Consider the following 20729-nt stretch of genomic DNA (forward strand, 5'->3'; position numbering starts at 1 on the left):
AAATGTGGGGTTAAATAGTTTAAAGAAGAAATGCGTATTTGGCCCTATGATTAAGACGCCATATGATGTTAAAACCAACGGATATAAATGGGTCTTATGAGGAATAGAAATCGTGAGATATAAAGCTGATGTTGCACAAGGATTCTCACAAAGACCAGTAATAGATTATGAGGAGACATACTCCCATGTGGTGGATGCAACTACTTTTAGATTTCTCATAAGTCTGGCTATATAAGAGGGAAAATTAGACTTGCAGCAAATTGATGTAGTGACTGCATATTTATATTTGTCCACTGGATAATGAAAGTACTCGAGGGTATTGAGCTGAAAGAACAACAAGTTCTCGAGAACAATATTGATAACCATCATAGTATATGATCTGAATATCCTAGGAACCTCTGGATACAATTTCCCAAACAGTTGAATATCTCAAGAAAGAGTTTGAGATGAAAAATCATGGAAAACAAAGTTTTGTTTGGGACTACAACTTGAGTACATTAACAATGAAATCCTTGTGCATCAAATAGTATATACAGAAAATGGTACTCAAGAGATTTAATATGGACCAGTCTCACCAATTATCTAGTACATGGGCGTGAGATCACTTGTTTTGGACACTGATCCATTCAGTCCAAAGGTGGACGATAAAGAAGTCCATTTAGTCCAGAGATGGACGATGCATAAGTCTTATTTTAGACACTGATCTGATTGGTCCATAAGAAGGACGATGAAGAAGCCTTTGATTTTGGTTTATTTTATACTAACCAGCCCAAAGAGGGGTTATTTGGTTTTGTTGATTTGTTTTCAGACAGGTTATGTATTACACATGGTGGTACACGCATATCACAACAACATCATCCAAGATTTCGTGTGTGTGTATTTGAGGTCGATGATTCAATATATTTGATCAGATTGTGGCATGGCCGATGGTAAAGAAGAACCAACTATCATGTTCGAGGATGAAGCATGTTCTGCCCAAGATCTTCATCACCCGCGGATTCCAGAAAATTGGAGAGGTCCAAGAGACCTTCAGTGATGTCCAAATCAGGGGGAGTAATGTGTGTTGTACTTTTTTTCTTTCACCGTGGTTTTGTCCCAATTGGGTTTTCCTGGTAAAGTTTTAATGGGGCAACATTAAAGCACATTACAAGCTCTAAATGGTTATGACATCCAAGGTGTTATGAACCAGACTGTGGATGACTCATAACCAAAATATTATGATTTGTAATCCTTTTATTTATCTATGACGGTGTAATGTCTTATATAAAGAATTTTTATGTTACGAATAAAGAGAGATTTTTCTATTACTTTATAACAAATTTGACTTTCTATAAAAAAAAAAGGAATGGACAATAATTATCTAAGGAAACAACTGTAGTCCGAAACTAAATTCGTGGTCACGTGCGGAGACATGCGATCATATAATCACTAGCCGACATGTCTCACGTCTCTGTCATTCATTGTAAGAAAAGAGAGGATGATGCAAAAAAGGCAAAAAATGTACAATCTTGATCAACCAGTCTGAAAAGTCAACATAATAACTTAATAAGTCTTAATTTCTCTTAAAATCAATAGTCGTCAACTGTTTCATTTTGTTAGTTGTTAACTAACTCTTAACTATATGCATCTAACAATAGGTATTATTGTAGTTAAGCTAAGTTGGGCGTTGTAAGCACATTCCAACTCTAATAAAACCACAACTCTAAGCACATTAATCCGGGATTCTTAGAGTAGGATTCTTAGCGAAAATTAAGAAACTGTTTCTTAGTTTTTTTTTTTAGTTAAAAAGTTAAGAAACATTTTCTTAACTTCCGTTAAAAACTCAATCCTAATAACCCCGGATTAATCATGCTCTTGTAATCATTCTCAAAAAAATAACTTTTCTTTTACAAGATTAACTATCATTAGAAATTTTAAGAACCGGTTCTTAGCTTGTTTTAGTTAAAAGTTAAAAAACAGTTTTTTAACTTCTGCTAAGAACCTCAAACCCCGGGTTAATTATGCTTTTGTAATCATTCTCACAAAAATAACTTTTCTTGTTTACAAGATTAACAATTTTAAATTCGCAATTTTGCAAGTTGCAACTATCATTAGACCGACATGATTAATTAATAATTAAATAGGAAACGAATGAAGAAGGTGAGACGAAACAACGTTTAGGTGCCCTTGCCTCGTTTGCACCATCCTCTCTCCTCCATCATCATAACAAATCCACAAAAGAATAAATCATTACACTCTGATTGTTGATTCAACGCATCTGCTTACCCATTCTCTCAACAACAGTAATCAAAATTCTTAATCTTAATCCGAATCCTCTGTTCTGCTATTTTGGTACAAGATCCTCTGTTCTGCTATTCAGGTACAAGATCCTCTGTTTTTGTTATGTTTCTTTTTACTTATAGATTCCTCATTTATTTTTTCTTTTGATTATTTTTGGTAAATGGTCGATGAACAAAATTTTATGATTTATGATGCTTGATCTGATGTGGGTGATCTGATCTCATTCCAAGTTCGAAACTTCTGAAAAACATTGCTTCCCTTTTTTTGATTTGGGTTTCTTATCTATTTTTTTTCTCCATTAATAGTGTTTGTTGGATGAAGAGAAGAAAAAGAAGCTGAAAATTGTTAATATAAAGTTTCATGGGCAATTCATGTCGTGGTTCTTTCAAGGACAAAGTCTGCGAGGGTAATAATAGTCGTCCCGAGGAAAATTCAAGAACCACCACCTACGAGCATTCTCCGACCGCAGAACAAGACTTCCCCAAAGAAGATTCGAACAACAATCCAGCTCCTGTAAAAGAACCTTTTATACGGCGTAACATGGACAATCAAGCTTACTACGTTCTTGGCCACAAGACTCCTAACATCCGCGATCTATACACCTTGAGCCGCAAGTTAGGACAAGGACAATTCGGGACGACGTATCTTTGCACCGAGGTCGCCACAGGTGTTGACTACGCTTGTAAATCTATATCCAAGAGGAAACTGATCTCCAAGGAAGATGTTGAGGATGTTAGGAGGGAGATTCAGATAATGCACCATTTGGCGGGTCACAAGAACATTGTTACGATCAAAGGAGCTTATGAGGAGCCTTTGTATGTTCACATTGTGATGGAGGTATGTGCTGGTGGTGAGTTGTTTGATAGGATTATTCAGAGAGGGCATTACAGCGAGAGGAAAGCTGCCGAGCTGACCAAGATTGTTGTCGGTGTTGTTGAGGCGTGCCATTCTCTTGGTGTCATGCATAGAGACTTGAAGCCTGAGAATTTCTTGTTGGTTAATAAGGATGATGACTTTTCTCTCAAGGCCATTGATTTTGGTCTCTCTGTTTTCTTCAAACCAGGTAATGTCGTATCTTGTTTAGTGTCAAAGCATCTTAGGTAAACTGTAGAGCTTGATCTATAGAGTTTTCATTTTGCTTTGCCTAAATGTGTTTTTTATTTATTTATTATAATTTTAGGCCAAATATTCAAGGATGTAGTTGGAAGTCCATACTATGTTGCTCCAGAGGTTCTTCTAAAACATTATGGTCCAGAAGCTGATGTGTGGACTGCTGGTGTTATTCTCTATATTTTACTAAGATGCTTTTGGGCAGGTATGCGTTACGCTGAAAATGTGCTTCTCTTAACTCCATAAACTAGATTTTTTTTTTGAATTAATGTTAAATTGATTAAAAGTGAAAACTGTTTTTTTTTTTCCAACTTTATTCCTAGAAGATTTCTATATCTTTCCTTACAAACTTAGATCACCATATAAACTAGGATTTCCTGAAGTTTGTTTTTTGTGTGTTTTGGAATCAGAAACACAACAAGGAATATTTGATGCTGTCTTGAAAGGGGATGTCGACTTTGAGTCAGACCCATGGCCTGTTATATCCGACAGTGCTAAAGATCTGATCAGCAAGATGTTATGCTCTAGACCCTCTGAACGCTTGACCGCTCATGAAGTCTTGCGTGCGTATTCATTTTATCTCGAATGAGTGGTAACATTTGTTTGGCAACCACACAATATAAGACTATATATCTATCGTTTGTTCAGGCCATCCATGGATCTGTGAGAACGGAGTTGCACCAGATAGAGCACTTGATCCGGCTGTTCTGTCTCGTCTCAAACAGTTTTCTGCAATGAATAAATTAAAGAAGATGGCTTTAAAGGTGAGTGAGCTTTGTGTTTTGGAACTTCGTCTTCCACATTCATTTGAGATTAACTCATATTACTTAATTATGGTTAATCAGGTGATAGCTGAGAGCCTCTCGGAAGAAGAGATTGCAGGTTTAAGAGCAATGTTTGAGGCAATGGATACCGATAACAGCGGTGCAATCACTTTTGATGAACTCAAAGCTGGATTGAGAAGATATGGCTCAACGTTGAAAGACACTGAGATCAGAGATCTTATGGAAGCGGTAATAGTGCATCCTTTTATTATACACTACTTCATGTCGCTATATAAGACAGGTAATGACAATAGTCTTGTTGTTGTATCTTAGGCTGATGTTGACAACAGTGGTACAATAGACTACAGCGAGTTTATTGCAGCTACTATCCATCTGAATAAACTAGACAGAGAAGAGCATCTTGTCTCTGCGTTTCAGTACTTTGATAAAGATGGAAGTGGTTATATTACCATTGATGAGCTGCAACAATCGTGCGTCGAACATGGGATGACCGATGTTTTTCTTGAAGATGTAATCAAAGAAGTCGATCAAGACAATGTAACGCTTTGATTCTTCACATGTTTTTGACCGATGTTTTGTCTCTTTTCAAGCTGGCATGTTCTTTTTTGTTACAGGATGGAAGGATTGACTATGGAGAATTTGTTGCGATGATGCAAAAGGGAAATGCTGGTGTTGGGAGACGTACAATGAAAAATAGCCTAAACATCAGCATGAGAGATGTGTAGGCACATAGACAATACATATCAGTCTTTGGAACATTTTCTCGGTGAGGAGGCAAATGTTTCCACGGAATCAATGTTTGCAATCTTCAATCATAGAGAAGGCTGAAGAGAAAACTGGATTCATAGGTGCAAGAAGGCAGCTTAATCCCTTGAAGGTTTGAGTTTAAAATGTAAAAGAAAAACAACTGTTTCATCAGTAGCTGGGAGACTGTTTCTATTGTCTCTCTGTTTTGTTTGTTTGTAACGATTGTTAAAAGTTTGGTGAGCTTTGTTTCATCTCCATTGTTTAAAGCTTTGACCCTTTTTAGGGTTTTGAGAGATCAATCATCTTCAATCCAATAACAAGTGTGAGTGTTATATAAGTTGTGTGATTTCTAAAGCATATTTCTAATTTAATTTATGTAACGACACGGCAACGAGAGTAACATAAAGTATAAACAGTGTGCTTCAAGCCGAGGTCTACAGCCGAATACACAAAACATATACCTATGAACACACAAACATGTTACATGCATATGCATGTATGGAAAGAACAATAATTGAATGTGGAATATTATAGAGCTAATAAGTCTCAATAATGTCATCAAAGTGATGTCTTGGAACCAAAGTTCAAGTTGTTCGAAACAGATCAATCATACGTTTGGTCCCAATATGGTTAGATTGGAACGTGACAGGGAAACCGGAAACCCATGTGCTCCCACTGGTTAATAATCTACTGTAGCATTATATTATACTCTTCACGGTTCTTCACACTATATCATTGAATTATTTTACGTTACCTTTCATTGGTATATATTCCAAAAAATGGTCAAATTGAATTCACCCTTATACAGTATATTAAAAAAAAGGGAATATTATTAACCATTAACCTTAAACATCCTGCTATATATTAATTGAGAACTCATTTAATTGACTTTTGCTTAAGTGTCATTCATTAGTAAAAATTAGAATTAATTCTCTTAATTTGATTGGTTGTTGGTATTTTTTTAATTTTCATTTATTTAATTATAATTTTAAAACGGAAACTAATCCTAGAACTACCCAACCTAATCTATATTACCATACAGACAATTAAACATTTTAAAGATAAAAGAATTAACCTAATTTGTTTATAGAAACAATTAAATATCATAAATTACATTATAGAAATTTAGAATATACATATAATACATATGATATGATAAAAATAATTATAAAAACGATTTAAAAAATATTTCTTTTATAGTCGATACAGTAAATCATATATTACAGAAAAATAATTAACCTAAACCTAATAATATTTTTTATACTCACTATATATATACTTTTCTAAGAAAATGATTAGTTTTGATACTTAATATAAACTGAATCTTAATACTTAATATTAATGTGAGTATATAAATAATTAACCTAAACCTAATAATAGTTTTGATTATTATATGATTATAATAAAACTGAATCTCACATTAATATTAAGTATATATGTCTAAAATAATGACATCATGTTATTTACATTTTAGATATTATTTTCTGATATAATTAGTTAATAATATTTAATTAAAATAGGTATGTATTAAAGTAACTTTCTAAAAAACGGAAGCAATACTTTTAAAAGATAATAATTTTGAATAAATCAGTGTTTGTAAAGAGAGTGTGATGATTGGAGAGAATTTAAAGATGCATTTTTTGGTTAACCAATTTTGAGTGTTATGTTAAACACTAAATCAAAAATGTGAGAAATTGTGATTTGACAAAATTATGGAAATTTTGTAATTTTTTTACTTCTGAATAAAATAAAAATGGTAGAAAAAATATTGTGAATATAGAAAGAAATATGAAATAACTTTTTGTTCATTAATCTTTGTTTTTTTATTAATCACAAATTATGTCAATAAAAGACATTTGGAAACTTATATTAAAATTTATAGAATAATAGAATTATCACTATATCTCAATAATCTTCTAACATTATACAATATCAAGATTTTTGATTTTCAAACTATTTAAAATGAAAATGTTATTATTAATAGCTATTATTATTACTCAGAATTATAAAATTATAAACATAATATATAATTATTTATACAATATTTATATCCGCGAAATCGCGGACAACCACCTACTAAATTATTAACAGAATTGTCGTTATGCTTAAGTGTGAGGATAACATGATCTCTCACTTCTCGAAACTAAAAAAACATTTTTTTCTAAATTAATTACTAAAAATATCATTGGTCAATACCAATTATACATAATATTATATAGAGGATACAGAACAGAGTTAAAATGATCAAATTAGATTTCATTAAAAAGTCAAATAACAATCATACTTCTTTTCTATAAATGTATTGACAAGCATCATGGTGATTGGTGGGTGATGGAGTTACACTTGGAGCATTCAGACAAGGGTTACTGAATTTTCTCGAAATTATTATTTACTTTAATTCACATTACAACAACATAACCTTATAGTAAGAAATCATTTACATCGAAGTGAGTTCTACAACTGGAAGAATGAACACAATCTAAAGAACAGAAACATACATCTTTCCCACTGATCATAAAAACCAGTTTGTCTTGGCAGATACGGTGACATGTATGACAAATCGACCGAGAAACACTACTGTTTGTAGTAATCTGTATAGTGAGACCATCCACTTTGATCCTATGACTAGGTTTCAGATAAGGATATTTCCCTATCATGCATCCAATATGTAGAGTGGTGATGCAATCGTGGCAGATGTAGTACAACATCTCTACATTTATTTTTTCTTCGCATATCTCACACCATGATAAATTCTCAAACCTAGTGTTACTTTTATCACAATATAGAGTGAGTGGATGAACGTCATGCTTGTATTTTACCAATCTTGGTAAAGTCACACATTTGAAATCCAAAGGAAAATAGCACGTGGGACAGTGTACCACATTCTTTGAACGTTGATCACAACCCATGCACGAATATTCAAAATTTGAAAATGTATAAAAGAGAAGGTGTGGAGGGTGGGCTATATGGTTCAATGGATCCGCAAATGAAGCACAAATTACATCCATCTGGAACCCACAATCCTTTTGACTACACTGATACATGAATCCACAAGATTCTCGGAGGCATACAGAGCAAGTGAAGAATCCCTCTTCGATATTCATCATGTCAATTTGTAAGATTAACGAATGAGGATGCAAAGAATTTTCCATCTTCCGAGGAAGACTCCCACATGCCTCGTGGAGAGCGAAATCACACTGCTTGCAAGCCAAGAAACGACCAAATTCGATTGGAAGGATGCATGCTTGACATACATAGCCATCTTCTTTTTCTCCACGTTCCACATCAGATACCAATAGGTCATGATCATGGCTAAAATGGCGCATGGATTTACCATTTATGTCCACCAAGGCCGCAAGATCAGCTTCAGAGTTGCTATCTTCTTCATGTTCTTCGATATGATGATCTCTACCATCCCATACTTCTTTTAATGTTGCACAGACTGAGTGAGCAACATAATCACACGAATTGTCAATACAAGTATATCCTCCATAACCAGGTTTGAGCTTTATGCGGTGGTTTCGGCAAATTTTGCATATCAAGTTTCCATCAGGGATACAAAGAGTGTGTGAAAGATAATGTGAGTGACGTGTGATTTTTATAACTTTTGGTAAGAAAATACATTCTCTGTGGACAAAGAAATCACATTGTAAACATGCGAACATATTTACCTCCTTCTCGAGGACAAATCCACAAGCATCGCAAGTGAATGCATTATTTCTGTGAATGAAGGTAAGTGTATGGTTATGAATCTTCGGATAAGTAATTGTGAGACAATCCTTGTGATAATGAGACCAACATGTATGACAATAAAATGCGTTAGATTCTAAAACTTCATTCTTACAAAATGTGCAAACACCATTTCTTCTTAAACATGAAGGTTTTTCCTGAATATGTCTAAGGGGATAATCATCAAATTGCCGGTAGCCCATGGGGATGCATGGTCTTGTAGAGACTTTTAAGGTTTGTTTATAGATTGTAAAGAAAAGACATTAATATATGTATCAGTTTATGCTTTTTTTTGTATGAAGTTATCTTTTGCTTGACACGAGAGATCTTATGGGTTAGTAGTTATTCCATATTCCATATCTCAGTTATCTTTTAATTAAGAAAACCCTTCCAAAGATACTTCTTATGGGGATTAGTGTAGATGCTCTTTTGTATGCTTTTGCTTTACTTGGACAAAATTAAAGGTCCCAAATATACTATATACATGGACACACGCTATCGAAAGAATAATTTTCTGTAAATGCCTATTCTTTACTCGGATCTATAAATTTCACATTTCATCAATTTTTTTTTTTCGGTGGAGTCTGTTATATTAAATAATTAATATTTAAACAACAAATATTTGGGAAATTCTCTATAGTAACCTCTTTTTAGTTTTTGTCTCCTAAATAGTTCATAAAGACATAAATTCCAAAATTTACCAAATGTCTAAAAAACAATCATATTCTTTCAATTTTACTTAGTTATATATTAAATATATAAAATAAAATAAATAATAAAAACTGAAAATAAGAAAATCGAAATATTTTTTTCAAATTTTGTTTTTGGAAAAATCTCCTAAATACACTACAAGAAAACATAAGTTTAATGACGGCGGTATTCCTCGCTAATTCCTCGTAAAAGAGGGTTTACGAAGAATTAGCAAGGAAACACGTTTCGTCGTTACTCATTCGTCGTAACGCATATTTCCTCGCCAATTCGTCGTAACTTAGCGAGGAAAATATTTCGTCGTAAAAACGAAGTTCCATATTTCGTCGTAAAGACCACGTAAATATTTCACGTAAGAATGTCACTATATTTCCTCGTAAATACATCGAAAGCAGTTCCTCGTAATCTACACATATTTATCTCGAAAGTATTTCCTCGTAAAGTACACGTAAATACCTCAAAAATAATACCTCGTAAAGTACTCGTTTAACCTTCCTCGTCATTTCTTCGTAAACTTTCCACGAAAATAAGTCGTAAATTAGCTACGAATTCAATAGTTTTATTATTTTACCGAATTTAAAAATATAATTAAAAAAATAATTAAAATTATTTAATTTATTGATAAAATTAAAATTTGAAAACAAAATCAATACAAAAATATTTTATATATAAATAAGTTTTGAATTTATAAATACAACACCCGAAAAAAAAGAACTAAGAGTCGTTCATCGCCCGGTAGAATTCATCACTCCTCCTCTCTACATTCGCCTCGGCATGTGTGTCGGATGATGACTCGCCTAGAATGGGATTTTTTCGTCGCATGTTTCTCAACAAGGAATCCCATTCCGGATTTGTGGCCGCTATAACGTCCAAGAAGCCCTCGAGTCCACCCACACGAGCTGTGAATGCAAATCGCGTCGAGTCCAACTCGTTACGCAGCTGAGCGGACTCTCTACGCAGCTGAGTGACTTCATCTCCCGTGTCTGACCATAAGACGATGTAGCTCTCGGAACATCGTTGACGGAACCAATCCCCAACGTACGTCCCTTTTTCTTAGGGACAACCTTTAAAACAAAAAATAAATATTGTTAGTAAAAATTTAAAGTTAAATTAAATGAATAATAAAAAAAATTAAAATTTTAAAAACTTTACCTCCTCGTAAATCTTATCCACTTCAAGTGTGGATAAGGTGACGGGTAATCCGTCGGTGGACTACTGGGTTAGCTGGGTCTGGTGGTCGTCAACCTGAGCAACCAAGTCGTTGAAGATTTGCTCTGACTTGCCATCTAGAAATTGACCCGCCTTATTCTTGTGGGTCCTCTCGTAAAGTTGCATAAGAGACGGGAGTTGTCCCGTCTCTTTGGCCTAAAACACATTTAAAAAAGTTAGAATATATTTTAAAAAAATAATAATTAATTAAAATATTTACCATATCCAAACAGACACCAGTGTATGATTTTTGACCCAAAGAGTGAAGCATCAGCCCGTTTCCGTGCTCATCTCACATTTAAAAAAGTTAGAATATGCATATATATATATATATATTAAAAAATTAATTAAATAAAATATTTAATTACCATTTCCAAACGGACACCGGCGTGGAATTTTTGGCCGGCAGAGTGAAGCATCGCCCCGTGGCCGTGCTCATCTACCGTCTTACCGCAAACAGAGCAAGACTGGGCAATTTTAATGGACTCAGGATCCTGCCAATAACGGATGAGGCCATCCCACACATCCGTGGTGAGCTCAGCGGGTTTGCCAAGCTCATACCCCTTCACGATCCAGTCACCCTTTCAGTTGGAGACCGTGTCCAACAAGCGAACTTTCGCCTTCGCGTAAAACGTTTTCCTCACCCTCTCATTGACCCCCATGGACCAATGATATTTTTGCTGTAAAAATAAAATAAAATTAATAATTAGTTTAAAAAAATATATAAATCGTGAAAAAATTAAAGTATATATAATTAATGAATAGTAATTTACAGCTTAAATTTTGAACCACGTCTTTCTGACGTAGATCGGCGTCTTTTTCCAGTTCGAATGTGGCATGGAAAAGTAACATTTAATCGTGTCGGTTACGTCCGTTGCAAGACATCCGTCAACTCCAAACCTGAAAAAACAAATTTAAAGTATAAATTATTTATTAATGTTATAAAAGAATTTTAAAAGAATTAAAAAAATAATTAATGTAACATACCACAAAGTTCTGTCCGGTCGGGCGGGGTCTATGACTATTAAAACTTCTCTGCCTGGCTGACAGAGAATGTCCTCAACAGTGTACTGCGAGTAAAGAGCACTCGGAGGCACCATCAAATCGGGATGAATCTCGGCGGGCATCAGAGGAGCCATCGGAGGAGGCACAGGAGGAACCGATGGTGCACTAGAAGAAGGCGACCGAGAGACTCTCTGAGAAGGCTGAGTCTCGGGGACAGTCTCCGGACCCGAAGAACCGGGAGCTGAAGAAGACGACGGGTCTAAACGACTACCATGCTCACCGAACATCTGTCTGTAATGGGGAGTAAGTCTGTTCTTTCGAATCGTCTAGAAAAAAAATTAATTTTTAAAATTAACATTAACAATAATTAACAAATTCTATAAATAACAAATTCTATAAATCTAGCTAAATTCCCTACATTAACCACCTAATCAACACTAATTAACATAAAATCAGTAAACTTATCTAAATTCCCTACACTAACGACCTAATCTACCCTAAAATAATCAAATTAGAGATGAAATAGAGAGAAAACGTACCATAGCTACGATAGAGAGAGGAAGTGGAGAGGAAATGGGAGAGCGAAGCTCGCGTGTTATATAAGAAATTAGTAATCGTCGTAATTTCCTCGTAAATTTACGAGGAACTAGCAAGGCCCGTGTTTTTCCTTACGAGGAATTAGCGAGGCCCACGTTTTGTTTCCTCGTAACGTCCTCGTTGATTAACGAAGAATTAGCGAGGCCCGTGTTTTCCTATTACGAGGTCTTTACGACGAATTGTGCTTACGTGGAATTAATCAGGAACTCGCGAGGCCCATGTTGGGTTTCCTCGTAATGTCCTCGTTCACTTACGAGGAATTAGCGAGGCCCGATTTTTTATTTACGAGGAAGGAGACGAAGGTAATTGGTCGTAAAACCTTTCAAAATTTCCTATAACACACACCAGTTTGCTTATCAAATCAAAGATAAACTCACCGATTTGCTTCTCAAATCAGAGATAATTACTCACCAGTTTACTTCTCAAATTAGAATGATTTGAAAAAAAAGAAGGGGAGAAAGATACGGAAACACATGTGGGCGGAGACAAGGCTAGACTTACGTAGGTCTCGCCTTGTTTCTTCCCTCTTTTGATTCCAGTATCTTTTTTCTCTTCTTTTTTTTTCTCTTCTTTTTTATTGGTCGTTCATTTACGAGGAAATAGCAAGGCGATATTATTTAAGAGGAAATAGCGAGGCCACCGTTTTCCGGTTACAACGTCTTTACGACAAATTGTACTTACGTGGAATTAACGAGTTCCGCGTTCTTTTCGTCGTTATTTCCTCGTTACCTTACGAGGAAATTACGAGGATTATGTTTAAGTCCCTAAAATCCGAAACCCCAAACCCCATCTTCCTTATCTTCTACTTCATATATTCCAAACCTCAAACCCATCTTCCCTTTAACCTCAATCTATTCTTTCCATTCCAAACCCCAAATTCTAAAACCACAATTTCTTAACTTATAATCTCAATCTCTTATTTATAATACAAACTCCCATTACCTTACACAAAGTCAAATTATATAAATAGTTTTTCATGATTAAATCCATCAAATCACATGCATTAAGTCTGAAAATCAATCTTATTAAAAACAAATACATCAATCGGATACATCGACATTCTCGTCATCACTAGAAACATCATCATTTTCATTAAACTCGTCTTCAACAGCTTCGTCTGTGGCATCATCGGTAAGATCTTCGTACTCATGATTATGCGGATCAATGAGAAGGATGTCATCAATTTCTTATTCAGGTTCCTCGACTTCATTTATCTGTTTCTTGCAATGGTGGTTCTTCTCCACTGATGATTCATCCTGGAGGTATAACTTTGATCACGGCTAACCAATTTATTCTCGATTCTCTCATACGAGGGTATGGAAGGAAGCTAACTTGGTCTGCTTGTGAAGCTAAGATGAAAGGCTCGAATTTGTTGTACCTGCAAAAATAAAAAAAACGTAGAAATTAATTTATTTTGCTCATGTATGGCAAACAAAGAATTTGTTGTACCTTCGTCCACCTTTGACATCAACTACACCGACTTTGTTAAACCGAACACCTCTCTTGGCGACGGGGTCAAACCATTCACATTTGAAGAAGACGCATTTCAGCTTCAATATCCCTGGGAATACGACTTCAATAATCTCTGTCAAGATTCCGTAGAAATCTGTTTCCTCTTTCACACATATTCCATAGTTACTGGTCGCCCGCTGTCTACCATACTCATATGTGTTAAAAGTATACTCGTGTGAAATACATATGTGATGTGGTGATCTTTACAAGTGGAGATTGAATTACTTCGTGTAACCACTTAGGATAATCTGCATCATCGTCATAATCAACCTGCAAAAGTAAAGAGAACGTTGAAATACATATCATGTATGAAAAAAAAGTTTGATTAACATGAAAAAATTAAGAGTTTGAGTTAATACCTGATTCTTCAACCACTTAATAAAGTGTTGATCTTTTCTTTTGTCTACGTCACTTATGGATATATCTGGGAATATTTCTTCGACTTGAGAAATAAATAGGCTGTAAAATCATATTTTATATTAATTAATCTTTGGCAATTATATAATTTATACTTATAGGTGTTTAGAAGAGTCCATATATGTTACCTTTCAAATCAACGCATCAATGGATCCTTGCAATTGAGTAGAATATAGGTGTGTGCACTATGAGCGTCTTCTTCACTTGACCACCAAACCTCTTTTAATTTCCCGCCGAGTCGCCCAATCTGGCTAAAGATGTCTGGAACACCAGCAACTGCATATGTTGGCGCGACACCACCATCATCATATCTTCTTGGAGTTCTTTTCTGGGTGCGTACTTTTGACGCAAAGTAGTATGATGTGAAGTGAGAAGTTTCGTCCGTCAAACTTCCAGCAATTATAGAACCTTCAACTCTTGCGAAGTTCTTTGTTTTTCCCTTCAAATATTTCATGGCTCGCTCATACTGATACATTCATCCGTAATGTACAGGTCCACGAAACAATGCCTCATATGGGAGGTGGACAGCTAGATGCTCCATGACATCAAAAAATCCCGGAGGAAATATCTTCTCCAAGTTGCACAACAAGATGGAAATGTTCTGCTGAAGTTGTTCCACGACTTCTTCTTTAGAGTGCGTGTGCTCAGATCCCTGAAAAATGTTCCAATGCCTTGTATATTCCAAAAGCAATTAAACACATTATATTAGTCATATATTATTGCAAACTAAACCATTATAAAATTACTGTGTTATAATATACTACCTGCAAGTGCTTCATGTACGTTTGTTGGAAGTAGCTCCGCAAATGCAAAGGGCAGTAGTCGTTGCATAAATACATGACAATCATGACTCTTCATCCCGGAGAACTTTTGACCCTTTTCAACACATCTAGAGAGATTCGAAACATACCCATCGGAGAACTTCACTTCTGATGCTACCCAGTTGAACAACACCGACTTTTTTTCTGAAGATAATCTGAATATCGGAACGGGAACTTGTCCATTGCTTTTAATATGTAACTCGCTTCTTGAGCAAATATCCGGCAAGTCCAACCTCGATTTTATGTTGTCTTTTGTCTTCCCTGAGACATTCAATATTGTATTCATGATGTTCTCAAAGAAATTCTTCTCTATATGCATCACATCGAGGTTGTGGCACAGAAGAAGATCCTTCCAATATGGCAACTCCCAAAATATACTCTTCTTGTGCCAGTTGTGATGAACACCGTAAGAATCTGGCATATTACGAGGGACATGCCAATTACCACCCCAGCGAACTGTTTCGTTAGCTCCGTAGTAGTCGATTTGCGCTTCAATTTGTTCTCCAGTTAGATATGGAGGAGGAGTGTCTCTCACAACCCTTTTGTGCCTAAACAAATTCTTTTTTCTTCGGTACGGATGGCCAGTGGAAAGAAATCAACGGTGATAATCGAACCAACTTGTCTTCCTGCCATTCTTCAGTTGAAACGCATCTGTCGTTCCATTACAATATGGACAAGCTAATTTCCCATGTGTAGTCCATCCAGACAACATCCCATAGGCAGGAAAGTCACTTATGGTCCACAAAAGCATCGCCTCGCATCGTAAAATTTGTCTTCGTTGAGTAGTCATACGTCCTCACCCCTGTTGACCACAAATCCTTCAACTCTTTTATCAGTGGTTGTAGGAAAACATCCAGAGACCTTTTTGGATGGTTCGGACCAGGTATTAATATGGTCAAGAATAGCAACTCCCGTTGCATTTACATCTCCAGTGGCAGGTTGTATGGCGTAAGTAAGACTGGCCACAATGAATATTGTCTCCCTGACATTCCGAATGGACTAAATCCATCTGTGCATAATCCAAGATATACATTCCGGCTATTGCCAGTGAAATCCGGATGTACTTTGTTAAAATATTTCCATGCTCTTGCATCTGATGGATGAGTCATCTCACCATCCGTCTGAGTATACTCGGCATGCCATCTCATCTTTCCAGCAGTCTGCTCTAATTGACACAATCTTTTCAATCTGTCTGTAATTAGTAGGTATCACATCCTTTGGTACAGTACCCTATTAAGTCTCCGTCCTTGCGGCTTGAATCGTGGCTTCTTGCAGAATCGACATTAATTCTTCTAACTTCTCATCATCTTTCCAGTAGATCATGCAGTTGTCGATGCAAACATCTATCATCTCCGAAGGCAACCCAAGACTATAAACCAGTTTCTGAATCTCATAATAAGAATCAGCAGACACATTGTCTTCCGGCAAATAAGTTCTAATATTCATCATTTTAGCAGCCAACGACAATTTAGAGAGACCTTCTCTACAACCACTGTAAAGTGATTGATTCGCCGCGTTTAACATTTCGTAAAACTTTTTTGCATCTATATTAGGTTCTTCATCATGAGCTACGAATGCATCAGCTACCATATCATGAACCCTATCATAATCTACCATCTCCTCCTGATGGTAACTATGTTCATTATGCAAATGATGATCAACCGGTTCTTTTTCCTGAAAATTGCTATTACTACTACTAGCTTCATTCTGATCATAATTAAAACCTTCTCCATGTTGAAACCAGATATAGTAATTTGCCGTGAAACCTCTATTTATTAAATGCTTCCAAACATTTTCACGGTTTGCCAGTTTCGAATTGTTGCATTTCCGACAAGGACAGAACATCTTACCACTTTCTTGGGCGAGCGGTGTTGAATCTGCTTGATGCAACACCGCTCACCCAAGAAAGTGGTAAGATGTTCTGTCCTTGTCGGAAATGCAACAATTCGAAACTGGCAAACCGTGAAAATGTTTGGAAGCATTTAATAAATAGAGGTTTCACGGAAAATTACTATATCTGGTTTCAACATGGAGAAGGTTTTAATTATGATCAGAATGAAGCTAGTAGTAGTAATAGCAATTTTCAGGAAAAAGAACCGGTTGATCATCATTTGCATAATGAACATAGTTACCAGCAAGAGGAGAAATCTGGAGTTGTAATTTTCCTAGAAATTTAGGACGAAATTTAGTTAGGTGGCCGAAAAAATGTGTTACAACTACAAAGTTGGTGGATTCAAAATTTCTTCGCTAAGTAGACGTAAAATATTTCCTCGTAAAGTACACGCTACATTTACGTCGAGTTTACGAAGAAATCGTATTTCCTCGTAAAAGCCACGTGCTATTACATCGACTTTACGACGAAATGATTTCGTCGTTATTTTACAAAGAAATAACGCTGATTTTATATTTCCTCGTAAGTTCCTCGTAAAGTCGACGTAAACTTACTAGGATTACTTTTCCTCGTTAAATTTACTCGCTAAACTTGTGTTTTCTTGTCGTGATAACCTTTTTAGTTTTTAAATCCCTAAGTAGCCTCCAATTTGTTTTTCAAAACTACCATTTATTAATAGGTAAAAGGCCAATTATATCCGTATGGTCAAATCTTCTAAATAATTAATTTTAATTTATGTTCTCTAAATAGCCTCCAAAGATCAAAGTGGCCAAATTATGTTTCACTAATGAGTAAATAACAATGTATCCTTATTTATAATTTTATTCAATTATTTATTAAATATATCAAAATTCAAAAAAAAATAATTCATAAAACCTTTTTCTGTGAATTTTGTTTTGAGGAAACCTTTTTCCTAGAAAAGGTTTAGGAAAACCTTCTTAAATTTATATGATATTTTCCTAAATTTGTAAACAAAAAAAATACCCAAGTTGAAGAGAGCCTTCATTGATTTGTAGTTAGAGTTATTAAACGTAACTTGTATGTACAATTAGAAAGGTTTTCCTAAATATATATGATATCTTATAAATTTGTCTTAGATGTATAATATTTATATAAATTTTAGATATAAAATTCAGGAAGATCTTCTTAACATTTTATGATTATGTTACACATATTCAAGAATATATATATAAATTTTTTTTGTCATCGACGTATACAGACTCATACTGATTCTGTAAACAAGGTAGATAACTATGCATCCATGTGAACGAAAAGACTGTTGTTTTCTGGTACTGCGTGCTAGACTATCCACATTTAAATTCTTCGTCTGAGGTACATGAATGATCTTTGAACTGAGGAAGCAGTCTTTCAAAGTTTTGATGTCTGCGAAATAACACTCAAACGCTGGCCATTTTTATGGCTCTGAAACCATCTTCACCAATTGAGAACAATCCGTTGCAAACATGACTTGAAATTGTCGCAAGTTCCTCATACACTCTATTGACCATATTAGCGCCTCTATCTCTGAGTGAAGAGGTGGGAGACTTGTCCTAACATTTCTTGTCTCCATCAGTACGTCAAAACCCTCCAGAATGCTATACCAGCCTTGTCCTGAATAAGGTTCCTTATCTTTTCACAAACTATCTGTAAAGCACCAACGCCCCGTAATTGATGGTAAGGTCTGGACCTCGAACTGTCCTGCTGCCCTCTGAGTTTTCAGCACATGTGCCTCTGCCGAAAGTGTTGATTCTGTCTTCGTTAATTTAAGCGTGTCACTGGGATCACTGTGATCCATATTTGTGAAGAGAGAACTGGTAGGGAAAAAGGCCGGATTTAATGGGGTCTTTGAGAGCGGCCAGACTTGACGCGCTGGAAGACATTCAAAAAACACATGGTTTATTGATTCCTCTGTAGCTCCTCATCTGTCACAACATATTTCCCCTTGAATCTCTCGCGCCGTTAGATTTTTCTTGACAGCTATACACCCAGATACCAATTGCCATAAGAAATATTTTATCAAATTTATTTAAGAATTTATTTTTATATACATATTTATGAATGCTTTCTTAAATTTATGAAGATATTATTCATATTTGTCAATATTTTCTTAAAATTTAAGATTTACTCATTCATATGATAAACATTAAGGAATGCTTTTTTTTAATAACTTTTGTAAAAGAAAAATCGCTTCTTAAATATTTGGAATTTTTTGTCCAGAAAAATAATGTTACGAAAAAAAAGTTTTGAAAGCAAATTAAACTTTTTATTTATTTATTTAATATATCTGTAATAGAAAGTATAGTTTTCATTTACCCTTTTAGTAAAACATATTTTAGTCTCTTTTACCCTTTTGAACTAGTTTGGGAATAAAAGCATATTTGAGGCTATTTGAAGTCATTTCTCAAAAATATATGTACAAATGAGTTAGTTTAATGTAATAAATATGCTTTAAAATGCCCTAAATATAAATGGAGAATTTTCCAAAATGACTCAAAACTTAATTTCAAATGCAAAAATATACCCCAAACTGAATCAAATGTAAAATTAACCGAAACGACTATTGAAATTACAACCAGTCTCTTATGACCAAACAAAAAATGTGTATGCACTTTTACGAATATAACCCCATGAAGTATTCTCTTTGGTTAGTGAAGTCTTCTCATGTATTTTATCTTAAAAATAATTTAGAAATTTTTAAAAAATATTTTGATGGGGAAAAATTGAATTCATGTAATTATAAAAATTTCAGAATGATGTAAAATTATATTTATTAAAACTGAAATATTTTTAACGTATATGAGTGAATGTAGATTTAATCATGATAGTCTTTAATTTGGTTTAGGGTTTGGTTAACATATGTTATAATATTTTTTTGTATTTTTAAGGTTAGATTTTGGAATCTTATTTTTTTTTAAATAAATAAATCTGACATATATGTGTTAAGTTTTGTATATAATAAACACTTTATAAGTTGGTTTTAGGATTGATGAAGTTTTTTTGCTATTTAACTAGTAATTTGATTATAAGGTTTAAAAGACTTCCCATGAAGTCTGAAGCCTTCTAACATGTAAAGCACTAGAATACTTCCTCTGAAATCTTAATTTTTTAACTCCACAGTCGTCTCAGACCAAGGAGAGCTGATTATCCATTACTCGTCTGTGGTGGATCTACAATACGGTGTTGCAGTTGTAGACCTCCCTGAGGATCTCACTGTTGACTCCAAGCTTCTATGGTCATCATACATCGTGGGTCACTTCATAGGTGACGCACCACCACATATATGGAAAGTTCATGCGACTGTTAACCGATTGTGGTATTTAAAGGAGAAGCCTGCAAAGATCTACGCTCAGTTCATTGTCCCGAAAACAATTCTGTTTCGGATTGAAGATCAGCATATGAAAGCTAGGGTTCTGAGGCGCCACTTCTGGCACATTGCAGACATCCCACTGGTGGTCCAGGAATGGACTCCAGATACAGAAGCATCCAAACCGGATCTTACGGCCATCCCTCTATGGGTTGACCTCAAGGGAGTTCCAGGACACCTCTTCTATCACAAGGGTCTTACATTCTTTGGTGACACAATATGCAAGACTGCAAAGCTTCATCCTAATACAGTCGATGCACTCGACTAGATGTCGCTCACATCCTAGTGGTTCTACACTTGGAAAACCCATTACCGGAACGCATTTCGATTAAGGGTACTGATCATACCATACAAGTAAGCTACCCCTGGCTTCCTCCTCGGTGCCTGATATGTGATCAATGGGGCCATGCGGAGAAAGAGTGTGGTAAAAAGGAAGCTAGTAACAACAAAACTACACATACGGTGAAGAATGGAAAACAAAAGAAAGATAAGTCTGTTGTTACTGAGGAAGCACAACCTGAAGTAACTATTGCAGAACACAGTGCGATGATGTA

General features: G+C 35.2%; 2 protein-coding genes across 3 annotated transcripts; one reads left to right on the top strand and one right to left on the bottom strand.

Moving 5' to 3' along the window:
* The first annotated feature begins 2139 nt into the window (after positions 1-2139).
* On the top strand, positions 2140-4992 carry LOC106328442 (calcium-dependent protein kinase 6-like). Of its 2 annotated transcripts, XM_013766887.1 has the most exons (8): positions 2140-2359; positions 2586-3343; positions 3461-3595; positions 3801-3953; positions 4039-4154; positions 4236-4403; positions 4488-4712; positions 4790-4900. In XM_013766887.1, exons 2-8 carry the CDS (start codon positions 2641-2643, stop codon positions 4898-4900), a joined length of 1611 nt encoding a protein of 536 aa, XP_013622341.1. In that variant the 5' UTR covers positions 2140-2359; positions 2586-2640. The 2 variants fall into 2 exon arrangements, with proteins under 2 accessions (XP_013622341.1, XP_013622340.1); XM_013766886.1 differs by lacking the exon at positions 2140-2359 and having other exon boundaries at positions 2641-3343; positions 4790-4992.
* A 2350-nt stretch (positions 4993-7342) lies between these two features.
* On the bottom strand, positions 7343-8854 carry LOC106330445. Its single transcript, XM_013768908.1, has one exon. It carries the CDS (start codon positions 8852-8854, stop codon positions 7343-7345), a length of 1512 nt encoding a protein of 503 aa, XP_013624362.1.
* Between the last annotated feature and the right edge of the window lie 11875 nt (positions 8855-20729).

This window comes from Brassica oleracea, chromosome C3, assembly GCF_000695525.1.
Source record: "Brassica oleracea var. oleracea cultivar TO1000 chromosome C3, BOL, whole genome shotgun sequence".
Taxonomy (NCBI): Eukaryota; Viridiplantae; Streptophyta; class Magnoliopsida; order Brassicales; family Brassicaceae; genus Brassica; species Brassica oleracea.